General features: G+C 34.9%; 2 protein-coding genes across 2 annotated transcripts; both read right to left on the minus strand.

Moving 5' to 3' along the window:
* Positions 1-21: 21 nt before the first annotated feature.
* Positions 22-2703, minus strand: LOC128986131 (uncharacterized). The gene is made up of 2 exons (XM_054406290.1): positions 1947-2703; positions 22-376 (listed from the first exon to the last, which is right to left on the minus strand). The coding sequence occupies exons 1-2, from the start codon at positions 2559-2561 to the stop codon at positions 119-121; spliced, it is 873 nt and encodes a 290-aa protein (XP_054262265.1). The 5' UTR covers positions 2562-2703; the 3' UTR covers positions 22-118.
* A 6384-nt stretch (positions 2704-9087) lies between these two features.
* LOC128987448 (uncharacterized) lies at positions 9088-12341 on the minus strand. Its single transcript, XM_054408294.1, has 4 exons — positions 12172-12341; positions 10273-10369; positions 9467-9570; positions 9088-9248 (listed from the first exon to the last, which is right to left on the minus strand). The coding sequence occupies exons 1-4, from the start codon at positions 12257-12259 to the stop codon at positions 9133-9135; spliced, it is 405 nt and encodes a 134-aa protein (XP_054264269.1). The 5' UTR covers positions 12260-12341; the 3' UTR covers positions 9088-9132.
* Positions 12342-12806: the final 465 nt, after the last annotated feature.

The following is a 12806-nucleotide window of genomic DNA, read 5'->3' on the forward strand; positions in this document are numbered from 1 at the left end:
TCGTACACAAAACCCTGCTGATTAACTATATTAATTTTATTGGTTTAAAAAAGCTGTGCCGGTATGGAAAGAAAATAATGAATGAATCTTTTACTAAACATACATAATCAGGTCCAAATCACTTATTATGCCACAGAGACATGCCTTTGGTAGGATCGATGAGTGTGTTCCTGTTTATATACTTAGACCCATGTCTCTGAACGTAACGCTTCAGTAAGTTGAGCTTCATGTGGTTAACTTCCAACACTTCGAGTTCTGTTGCGAGCCGATTAACATGTTTCTGCAAAGAAGCCTCATCTGTCGGCCAAGATGCAATCGCTGCGTCAAGGTTGAAAGAATCAGTAGATCTCTGAATGGATAGAACGTCTTCTTGCTCCTGCAAAAGATTCAAGATAAATGAATGAATGGTTTATTCCACATACAAATTGCTACATGATACAAATTATTACAATGACTAAGTCTACACTAACTATAAGTAGGCCTACTACGAGATTTAAACTTGTAGTAGAATCCCTTTCATTTAGATATCTCAATAGAAAAACAGTTGTCCAAACTTAAACTCTAAAATGTCGTACCATCAGAAGTTAGTATAAAAATAAATGCATGGCCTGCTTTTAAAACATTATCTAGATGCAAAATGAGTGAATTACAGTACTAAATTTAACAATAAAAATACAGCAAAATGTCTCAACATTACAGTAGACTCCCTCTTATCCGGACACCTTTTAACCGGACATCGGTTTAACCGGACTACACTCAGCGGAAATGACATCTCTTTAACCGGAAAATTTTTATCAGCACATCGTCTTAACCGGACCAGAATGGCAGGAAGTGGGCAGTACTGAAACGACTATTCTCGTGGGAAAGATTTGAGACCAGCAATCACTTGTATAAATACAATGCTCTCCTAAATTTAAGTCAAATACTGTATACATTATGCATTTAAACGGTCCATTTAAAAAAATTTTTGGGGACGTCGGTTTAACCGGAAAACCCGTTATCCGGACTGGCATCGGTCCCGAGGAGTCCGGATAAGAGGGAGTCTACTGTACGTACTTTAGTATAAAGGTGGGTCCGATCATGCGGTTTTTGCCAAGCACTGAATATTCTACAAGTGGCGAGCTACTGTTATTTGATGTCCCCACATTTTCTGTTATCACTTTCAAATCCAAACAGTCTGTTACCTGCGGGTATAGCGAATATTCGTCAAAAGCTACTAGCACTGACGTTCGTCGAATAACGATTAGATGAACGCCCATCCTCACTAGTTGTGATTCGGCGAGTAACTGCTCATTGAGTAATGCTGTGTGAGGGAAACAGGTAGTGACTTGTTAGGTTATAAAATGTGTATTTGGACATAGTGGGACTTAATTAGTTTAGTTTAGACATTAGTTTAGACTAAACCAGTTTGAAGTAGCCTAGGGCCTATTGTATTTAGGCATTTCAAAACTTAAGTTTATTTTACATAGCCTATATTTGTTGTATGGCTGGATTAACAAAAGATGTGGAAAAGGTATAGAAATCTTTAAATTTGCCTATCGATTATTAGATCCACCAACAAAACTTACTGGTGCTGTATGTTAAATGTTTTTGTTAGCCAAATTTCAAGTAAAATTAGGTAGATTTCTTTGATGTTAGTGCTGTTCTCGGTTGGTAGGCTATATGGTAATCTTTGTTGAAAGTACAAAAAATGTTTTGGTTCTTTACTATATGGGTAAATTTAACTAGGGATTTAGTTTGCAGCATATTACAGATTTTTTGTCCACTTTAGATGTATATAGTCTACAACGGATTTTATTGGTAGCAATGTTTCAGTGGAAAAACACCCAAATGCCTCCACTCACTTTAGCTTTTAGCCATCAATGAGCAGTTGAAGTTTGTGAAACATATTTTGTAGTGTTAGATTAATATCTGTAATGTACATTAAATGTAAAATAAAATCATACCAAGGTCAAACTAGACACTTCCACAACTTCTGGGGTCTCGTCTAACTCTGACAAACGGCTTATTCTCAACGACCTCGGCAAAACAAAGGAAACAGTTTTTTCCACAATACTTCTTCTTATAACCTCAGACAATCTTTGTTCCTCCCTCTTTAAAGAGTGGTTTTCCAACATCAATGCCGTTATGGTATTTTTCAAATAGTCAATTCTACTTTCTAACAAACAAATGGAATTTTTCATCCCATTGTTCTCATTCTCCAAGTTTAAAATAACATTTAACAAAGCTTCTTTTCCTTCCACAGTATTTTTTATTACAAATTGTATTATTTTATTATCTAGCTCGTCTTTCTCTGCATGCAAACTAGATAAAACCGTATCCAACTCTGAATATGCCGATACGGGTTCGTTTTGGTTTTTTAAAAGCTGTAAATCGCTGATTTTTTTGTTTACGTCAGCGTGATATGAGCTCAAGTCACCGAGGAGATCGTAAATTAGTGCAATGGATTTTGTCTTCTTTAACTGTTGTCCTGTTGATGAAGTATCATCAGTAAAGTCACTTTGTTCAAATGTCACTTGTTTCTTAAGTGTTTCCGTTTTGAGTTGTGTTTCCTCTTTCATGTTTTTTAAAAAGTTTTGTATCAGTTGTTTGCGTTGTCTGTAGAGTACACCTAATTCTTCATAGAATTCAACAAAGGAATTTAATCTTCCCTCAAGCTTGATAAGTCGTTCTAAAAGTTCTTGATGGCCTTCTACTTGAAATTTGTCCTAGAATGATTTTATACTTATATTTTATATAATTTTAAACATTGTTAAGCTACCAATACCCAACCATTTTAGATATCTACAGGTATGTCAATAAAACATTTCTAACATCTCTTTGGAGACGTAATGTGTCTGACTGATCAAGGTAGATTTATGCCCTATGTTATTTAATTAGTAGATTAAATTCAAGTCAAAATTGTAAATGTTCATAGAATTGGCTTAAGGCTTGTGCCTTATATAAATATACTAACACAAAATAAGTTAATTAAAAGAAGAGATTATAACATTGAAACACTTTTGTATTAAGAAAGAACTACAATAAAATCAAATATAAAGTTTACAAACAGTCAGCTGATCATATGATAATTTTAACATTTAAAGTATAGTTGAGACAGTAATTAGCAGATTCAAATTAATGGCAAAACCATGTAGCCACATACTCCCCTCCCAGTGTCAACGAGGAACGTAACGATGCGGGGGGTGAACACTACGACCTGATCTTGTAAAAATCAGTGTTTTTTTAAGGTCAACATCTTCATTTCTGTCTTTGGTCTTGTCTACTTGAGTTTCTCTAGGTTTCATGTCATTTTTTCTTACGTTAATGGTCGTACCGTTCATAGAATCTTGAAGGAGGAATGCCGGTTTGAGTCGGTCAATAGAAATCGACGTAGGTCCTCGTGGAGTAAGAATAGTAAACCACTTGTCAGATCGCGAAACCACTTGGTAAGGACCATCATAGACAGCTTGCAACGGTCTTCGGGATGAATCATGACGAACAAAAACATGGTTGGATGTTCTTAATTCTGGATGAACAAAGACCTTCTTAGAAGAATGGTATTTGGCTTCTATTGGTTTGAGATCATTCATTTTTCTTTTCAGATTGTACACTAAATCAGGAACATTTGTTGAGGTATCTTCTGTAGTTTGAAAAAGATCGCATGGCAGTCTGATGGACTGACCTAGTGTCATTTCTGCAGCAGTAACGTTGTGTTCTGGAATAATATAAGATCTTAGTCCCAGTAGAACCATTGGTAACGTCTGTGTCCAGTTAGATGTGAGTTGAGCCGTTAATGCAGATTTCAGATGTCGGTGCCATCTCTCGATCTTTCCATTAGCTTCAGGGTGATACGCTGTAGTTTTAATGTGATGGATACCGAGATGTTTTGTTAATTCCTGAAATAAATTGCAGTCGAATTGTCTTCCTCTATCTGTAGTAATGTTTTGAGGAACTCCAAATCTAGCAATCCAGGTAGAAAGAAGTGCTTCTGCAACTGTTCCAGCAGTAATATCCTTGATAGGCGTTGCTTCGACCCATCGTGTAAAGCGGTCTATGATAGTTAGCAAGTACGTAAATCCTTGAGAAGGTGGCAAGGGTCCAACTATGTCCACATTAATGTGAGAAAAACGTCCATTTATGTTGTTGTAAGCTCCAATCTCAGAAGTAGTATGTTTCCAAACCTTTGATTTCTGGCAAGCTACACATGCTTTGGCCCAAAGTCTGACATCTTTATTCATGGAAGGCCAAACAAAACGTTGTTTAATAAGGTCCAGAGATCCTTTGATTCCAGGATGTGCCAGGTTGTGAAGGGAGTCAAATAACTGTTTTCTGAACTGCTGAGGAATAAACGGTCGTAGTCTTCCAGTACTTGTGTCACAACACAGCTCTGAGCCATTAGGAAGTAAAATATTTTTGAATATCAAAGAAGTTGTGTTTGAGTACTTCAGATTTTTAAGTTCAGCATCTTGAGATTGAGTTTCAGAAATTTGTTCAAATGATATAGATGAAGGTAGGTTAATAGCACTTATTCTTGACATGAAATCAGCAGGAATGTTTTGTTTTCCTGGAAGATACCTTATGTCGGTAGTGAACTGTCCAATGAAGTCTAGATGACGCAATTGCCTTGGACTAGATGTATCAGAGGGTTTATTGAAGGCAAAAGATAGAGGTTTGTGATCTGTATATATAACAAAACTTCGCCCTTCAAGGAGATAACGGAAGTGCTTCACAGATAGGTATGCAGCCAGGAGTTCCCTGTCATAGGTACTGTATTTTTGTTGAGTTGTTGTAAGGGATTTAGAGAAAAACCCAAGAGGTTCAAAGTTTCCATTACAAATCTGGTGGAGAGACGAACCTATAGCGAAGTTTGATGCATCGACCATGAGAGCTAAAGGAGCATCAGGAGATGGGTGTGCTAGAAGTGTGGCATTGACTAGCTGGCCCTTTGCATCCTCAAAAGCTTTCTTAGATTCTGAAGTCCAAATTATTTTTCGTTTATCAGACTTATGTGTACCCTTACACAAATCAAATAGTTGTTGCTGAATAGCAGCTGCGTTAGGAAGTGAACTTCTGTAAAAGTTTATAAGTCCAAGGAATCTACGAAGCTCAAGAATGGTTTCAGGAAGTTTGCAACTAACAATAGCTTCAACTTTATCAGGAAGAGGAGAAATTCCTTGTTTCGAAACTGTGTAACCAAGAAAAGAGATCTCAGTCACGCCAAATACGCTCTTTGACGTATTAATATTAATGTGATGCTTATTAAGTCTATCAAAAACAGTTTGCAAGTGATTAATATGTTCATCTTCTGAGGAGGATGCTACTAGAATATCATCTAAGTAGCAAAAGGTAAACTCTAGATCATGCAAAAGAGAATTAATATATCTCTGGAAAGTTTGTGCAGCATTCCTTAATCCAAATGGCATTTTTAGAAATTCAAATAATCCAAAAGGCGTTATGACAGCAGTTTTTGGAATGTCATCAGGAGCTACTGGAATGTGATGAAAAGCCCGAACAAGATCAATTTTAGAAAATATAGTTTTTCCATTTAACTGGCTGTTAAAATCATGCAAATAAGGTATAGGATATCTATCAGGAACTGTTTTTGCATTTAGGGCACGGTAATCCCCGCAAGGTCTCCATGTACCATCAGTTTTGGGAACTAAATGAAGTGGACTGGACCAACAGCTTTTTGAAGGTCTGCAAATGCCTAACTCAACCATCTTGTGAAACTCATTTTTAGCTACCGCAAGTTTTTCTGGAGATAAACGTCTAGCTCTAAAGTTCACAGGCTGACCTGTTGTCTGAATTGAGTGAAAAACTGTGTCCTGTGAAACTTGAAAATTAGGATTTTCTTTCAGTAAATTAGGATATTGGTTGATAAGTTTTGAGTATTTACCTTTTGGGTCAAGAACCAATACAGATTGTTGATTTGAAAGTTTTTGAATTCCAATAACAGATAATTGAGTCCTGTTATCGATTAGTCTTTTATTTTTGATATCAACAAGTAAACCATAATGTGATAAAAAATCTGCGCCAATTATGGGTTGGGTTACGTCTGCAACTATGAAAGACCAGACAAACTTTCTTTTCAAGCCTAGATCAAGTTTTATGTCTTGTTTACCGTACGTTTTGATAACAGAACCATTGGCAGCATATAATTGTCTATTACTTACAGCACATTTGTCTTTGTTTGTGAGAGGCAAAACAGATATGTCTGCTCCAGAATCCACGAGAAACTTACGACCACAGGGTAAGTTGGTTACAAATAAGCGGCGAGATTGAAAGCCCCTGTCATCCTGAGCCGCATTTAGTGACGGGGCAGGAAGTTTTCCTGTTGTGCATTCTTTTTTGGTGTGAACAAACAAGGTTGAACACATTTTTTAGCATTTTCACCAAATTTGTTATGATACCAGCAAATTTCACCTTGATCATTTCTCTCTTTAGGATAGTAATTGTTCTTATGTTTGACTGGGAAGTTGCGTTTACTTAACTTAAGAAGTCCATCAATAGACTGAGTTAGTTCGCTGACTTGTTTTTCTAAGTTGGCAATCCGATCACTAGATTGCGCAACATCTCCTTGAGCACAAACGTAGTTGTCGACAGCTGATAGTTCAGCTATTTGGTCACCTAATTTAGCTAAGTCATCAAGAGAATTGGTTTGAGAAGCAGCTAGAGCAGTACGAATGTGACTAGGTAGACGTTGTAGGAAAATAACTTTCAAAAAACTGTCAGTTACCTGTGTGCCTGCTAAGGTTCTCATTTCACGAAGAAGAGTTGTCGGCTTCTTATCTCCGAGAAAAACTTCTGTTGTCAGTTGTTTTAGTTTGGCATTTTCTGAAATTTCGTATTCTGAGCAGAGCCTTTCTTTTAAGTCAGAGTAGGGAGTTTGTGACAAAGGTTTGGTAATAAAATCCGAAAGGTGACTTGCAACTTCATTGTCCAGTGAGCTCATTACATAATTGTATTTAGTTCTTTCCTTTGAAATTCCATGAAGAGAAAACTGACATTCAATTTGATGAAACCAAAGTGAAACATTTTTTGACCAAAATGGTGGAATTTTCACTTGAATTGTTGAGATTTGTGAAGCCTCTGGTGTACTAGGAGTTGGAGTAGAATCTTGATTATTCATTATGGTCCAATTGAATTAATGACAATAAAAAGTACAGTAAGGGGTCACCAAATAAGGCTTGTGCCTTATATAAATATACTAACACAAAATAAGTTAATTAAAAGAAGAGATTATAACATTGAAACACTTTTGTATTAAGAAAGAACTACAATAAAATCAAATATAAAGTTTACAAACAGTCAGCTGATCATATGATAATTTTAACATTTAAAGTATAGTTGAGACAGTAATTAGCAGATTCAAATTAATGGCAAAACCATGTAGCCACAGGCTGTTTCTATTAGGGATCATCAAAAGAGTTTTCAATGTTTCTGTCTAAAAACCTGGACATTATCGTTAGAAAATAAAAGATTAATAGCAGATTCAAAGCAAATCTGTTATGATTTTACTGCTTAGTGTATAAACACAACAAATAATGTTTAATGTGATTTCCAGGATATGACCAGGGACTGTGACGTACAATTAAATAATGTCTCTACTACAACAATACTTTTGTGGTTATGCACTCTGAATATAATTTGAGTAGAGGATGAAATTATATAATTCGAGTGGATACTACTGTACAAAATTGTTGTTTGATTGGCTGGAATAGTTTATTTAAATTCTTCTAAAATTGCTATGTATCGGTATTCGGTACAGTGTTAGTATTTTTAAATTTTCATATGGGTTGAAAGTATTCATAAAGGTTAAAATTCATTGTAAAAGCAAAAATTAAAGATAAAAATAAAACATATTTGAAATATTTGAACAGTAACAATATTAAAACTTGAAGCTGAAAATCTTTTTTATAATTAGCCCCAATTCTGGTTGTGTTATCTTTTAAAATACGAGTAAAGATAGGTTACATACCATTTGGTTGACCAATAAATGTTTCCTTTGCCCAATGAATATTCACAGCAAGAACTGTAGTTGATTGACAATGACTGCAACCTTAACCTTTACACAGCTCTGTTTATCATTGTTTGATTACGGACTGATTTCACTAAACAATGTTCAATACTTTTTTTCTAAATTAAGCAAAATAAAAACTATTTTTGTTTTGATCAAGTACTAATTTAACTAATCATGAAAATTTAATGACAATAATATGATTTAAAACAGTGATATGGGAAATGTTTGTCAACACTGAAAATCCATTCACACAATAATTCGCACATCACTTATGTATATTGAAATATTTCAACTCAGCTGTTAGGTCAAAATTTAATTCGGTATTAATTTTCCACTTTCAGAATGTTTTTTTGTTTGTAAATAATCTTATAATAAAATCTGGAAAAATTCTATTAATTTATGTTTTCAAGATTCAAAAAGATCTACAAAAAGTTTGCTCATGAGGGCCAAGCTGTGTCAAAAATTGGTTTCATGTTAAATTTCTTGACAATAAAAAAAATTAAGGTTTTATGTTAAAACTCGAATGTACTGTATTTCACCCGGCATACTATTGTTTTTTAGTTAGAAATGGTCAATTACAAAATATACGAGAGGTATGAAATATAGCCTACTTAAACAAAACATAAAGTAGGCTATAGTGCCCTTAAATTTGGTTCAGCCAGGTTTGATCAATATTTCAAATTATCAATCAATTATTTGATGGGGACGCCACTGTGCGTATTTTAACCCAAATATGAGTGGCGGGATCTTGTAGTCTTGTTAGTGACTAAGGTGGACATGTTCCTTAGACACAGGTGTTACAGTAATCTATATAGTATATAAAATGTTTTATAAAATACATTAGGTGCTTTAAACAGCTGTTGCAAGCTGTCTATTTTCATGAGGGTTACTCTATACATTTTCTTGATTACAAAAATTATGGAATTTAAACTACCATTGTGGGTAGGCTATTTTATGGTAGACAAGTTACAAAGTTTTGAATCACTTGTTTCAGTACCATCATCTTGATCCCTAATTTACTGATCAAATAAACTAACTTAAATCACTTTATATTTAAATGGAGTGGAGGAGGGGATGTAAAAAGCTGAAGGCAAAAAAAGTTATATTTCCACATATAAAATTGAACATCGTTACGTGAATACAAATATAACACAGGCGAGGGTCAGCAGGATTCCGAACGAGATTGCTACGATTCCAGACAGTCCAAGGTAGAGGAATAAGTTGTGAGCCTCTTCGGACAACTCATCTAGCAACAGTCAAAAACATGGTACAAGTCACAAGTGGTTCAAGTGTGGTAAATTAAAATCCAATTTTAAAATACAAAACATGACTAACATATGTATATTGTCCTCATTCGCTAATCCACAACGGGGTCAAATATACAAGAGAGTGTCTTATCAGTCATTTTGATATCATGAATGTTTTGGTTTTGTCAACTAACTGCATTCCAATTGTTTTCTTTACCTTCATGTTTGGTTTCCTCTTGCTTTGCCAAAAACGTTCGCAGTCTTGTTTCATTGAGCACACATTCAGAGGTGTAAGCATCTAACTCGATCCAGTCGTGGAATCTGGAAAAGTTATTAGACTACTTTAATTGCAGTCCCTTTATAGTTGGAGAAATTCTTTACGGATTAGTAAACCTTATAAAAACTCTTTTTTGTTTATGTAAAATTAAAGTTTTTTAACACGAGCTCTATAGCCATAACATTAGGATGCTAAAATATTGATCGAGCATGATACACCTTTGGGGTTAGACGACTGCCTATGCATTACTACAGAAAACTCTTTGTTTTATCGCATGACTCACAAATTCAATCACATCATTCACTGAATTCTCTGTCTTTCGGTGAGAGCCTCGTCAAGTTGGTACAAAATGCTTTTTAGTGTAGGCTAACGCGGCTCTCACCAGATGACTGAACATTCAGTGATTAATATTTTTAGTTGTTCATTTACAAAATTATTAGCCTACTTTTGGTGGTTTCAATTTTAATTTAATTCAGACTAAAATATGGTCCAAAGGTGTCTGAATGAGAGGGAATCTACTGTACTGTCACTGCTAGAAAAAAATTTATATGAAGTTTGAAATATACACATAAATACCAATAAGTGTTACTCAATATGTATAGTAAAACTGCATTTAGCTTATCCATAAGTATTATAAATCCAATAGGGGGTGTGTTTAATCTACTGTATTAGTATCCAGGCTACTAAAAAATACCCAACAGTGATAGAGTTAGTTTTATTTGAGCAATTATACTTGAGAGGCTTACTGATCACATTGACACGTAGCCTCAGGTTGTGGGCAGATCATGCGGAAGTCAATGCATTCATCATGATTGACACATGCTTCTCCGTACTTCCGAGTATCTGCAGACAAACAACGTCTCAAAGATTTACCAATCAAACACTGATAATGGCATATCCCATTACTTTACTTCCCTAATAATAGTAAATTTTAGGAAAAAATACTAAGCCCATGTGAGAATTCATTTTGTTCCATTTGTTTGACGTAAACAAATCTTAGGGCTTAGAAAAAATAATAGTTGGAAAAATAAAATATTTTGAACTATTCGGGTTAAATAGTATATTTCGTACCTAGGGCCGAAAATGAGGTTTTGCCGGCTCAAGATAGTGTTCAAGTTCGAGACAAAGTCTCAAACTTAAAACGATCGAGAGCTGCAAAACCATTTCGGTCCGTGGTACAAACGCAATTTTTCACCACACTTTACTATATTACCACTATTCACCACAATACTAATGCACTGCACACTGATAGTCAATTCAACTTTAAGGTTATGTGAAAAAATAATTTAAAGAATCAGCAAATAGTTATTTGTGTAACTAGTGGTGAAAGTGGCACTTTGCTGCACACTAGAGCAATGTTTACACATGCCTGCGGCTCGTGCGGAATGATCTCGAGTGCAGCAAAGGCCTTTTTCACTCGTGTTACACATTATATTTTTCCTACAGTCACTATAAAGCATATAAATAATTAGTCTTTCAAACACTATACAACATGTTTTTAGGTTCAGCTGGCAACACAAATGGTGCCCTAGAGAAAGTAGTACCCGCGGTCCGTATCACTCCGCTATTTTTCCTCGGCAAGAAATGTGCTCCGCGTTTTAAAAATATAGTTCCGTATGTTTTTGTAATTTGAAGTGGTTTCCGCGCCTAAAAAAATGCTTTAAAGGTATTTTCTTGTTTATTAAGATCGTAGGAATGTTTTAAAAACGTTTAAAAGAAAAGTCCAGAAAGTTCAGAAAAACCGAAACTATAAACACGAAATGACAGGTTAAATCGTAGTTATAATAGTCAATCAGCTGCTCATAGTATTATTATCTTTAAGTGTTGCCAACCTATTTCCAAGCGTACACGGATTACGTGCATAATAGAACCACGCTGTTTTGTGTTGTTTCGTTGGAATTTTGATGTGCGGCAAAGTATAAACCGTACGACAAAGTATAAACTGTGCGGCAAAGTATAAATATGCAGCAACTAGCAGCTTTCTGTACTATAAACAGTACAAGGAAGCCAACTTTGTCGGGTGATTGTAGGAAAAATAATAATAAATAGTTGCTAGGTGACAATAAAACAATTCTATTACAATGCTATGGATTCTGAATGTGTATTATAATGTAAGCTTACAGCTGATTTTGCGGCCCTAGAGATGTAAAAACCTGCTCAGTCCCCAAATGACAATGACAGCTGGCATGGCCAGCAAAATGTAGCGTTCAGCCACCAATTAATGTATGTAAAAAAGCTAAAAACATCATAGTGTGGTGAAAAATTGTTTTACATAATTAATAGGTACCTACACTTAAATGTGGCCACCATTTGTTGCTTTAAATACATCCACTGAATGGTTGCTTAAAATACGAGGCCCATAGTTCTTGAAACTTGACAAACTAATTACTTACTTAAAACTAATACTCTACAATGCAAAATAGTTTTATTGCATTCAAATTAATATTGCGAGATGTAAAGGAATACAATGGACTAGTATTGTCAATAAATCACAAAAAAGTTGTAAAAGTTTACAAAATATTGTACAGCCAACTATAAACACTTTCGATGTATTATCTAAAACTACAGTACCTGATAAATACAATTAATCTAGCCTACACACTATTTTCCTCAAAAATGTTTTATGACGTAAAACAAATACTCACGTGCTCTCCAATCTGATTCAGACGTACAAATCGAGAAAAAACACACAAGTAAAACCAATACATAAAAAAGTTTTTCTAAGGGTGACATTTCAAAGATAAAAACAACAAAACATGAGAGACTGATGAGTAGTCATGCTGACGAAGAGACTGGTCTCTGGTCGGAAATAGCTCTTGATTCTCTGCCAGGTGACACTACAGCAGTCTGATTGTTGCAATGCAAATATTTTATCTTTTGACTAACTGTTCTATTCACCCATAGCGCTCTCACACCTGTAGAAGTATCTGGTTCCATTGGATATAAAATTATCTACTGGTTACAAAAAGTTATAAAGATAACGTATTCATAAATTTTATTCATATCTTCTGTTATCTAATTCTTAATTTTTACGTTTTAATACTTTTAACATATTTCCTTACAGGGAAGTAGCTATTAACATAGGTGGCATGGTAAGTCCTGGGCTTAGGACCAATGTACTTTTTCATTTTGATGTCCCCAGAGGCCAAAACCACTATTTGTTCAAATTAGTGTAGTTATATATGAACGACGGTTAACGCGATAACTTGAGTCATTTTTGTCCGATTTTGATGAAATTTGGTTTTGGAACGGGGGTTTATGGGGTGAAAATGGGTTACTA

Source organism: Macrosteles quadrilineatus, unplaced genomic scaffold, assembly GCF_028750875.1.
Source record: "Macrosteles quadrilineatus isolate MER2022 unplaced genomic scaffold, UCM_ALF_1.0 Scaffold_2__2_contigs__length_208266976, whole genome shotgun sequence".
Taxonomy (NCBI): Eukaryota; Metazoa; Arthropoda; class Insecta; order Hemiptera; family Cicadellidae; genus Macrosteles; species Macrosteles quadrilineatus.

Coding starts and splice junctions, on each gene's coding strand:
- LOC128986131 (XM_054406290.1), bottom strand. CDS start 2,561: ATGAAAGAGGAAACACAACTCAAAACGGAAACACTTAAGAAACAAGTG. Junction 377..1,946: donor AAGTGTCTAGTTTGACCTTG/GTATGATTTTAT, acceptor AATCTTTTGCAG/GAGCAAGAAGACGTTCTATC.
- LOC128987448 (XM_054408294.1), bottom strand. CDS start 12,259: ATGTCACCCTTAGAAAAACTTTTTTATGTATTGGTTTTACTTGTGTGT. Junction 9,571..10,272: donor GCTACGTGTCAATGTGATCA/GTAAGCCTCTCA, acceptor TAACTTTTCCAG/ATTCCACGACTGGATCGAGT. Junction 9,249..9,466: donor AGAGGAAACCAAACATGAAG/GTAAAGAAAACA, acceptor GACTGTTGCTAG/ATGAGTTGTCCGAAGAGGCT.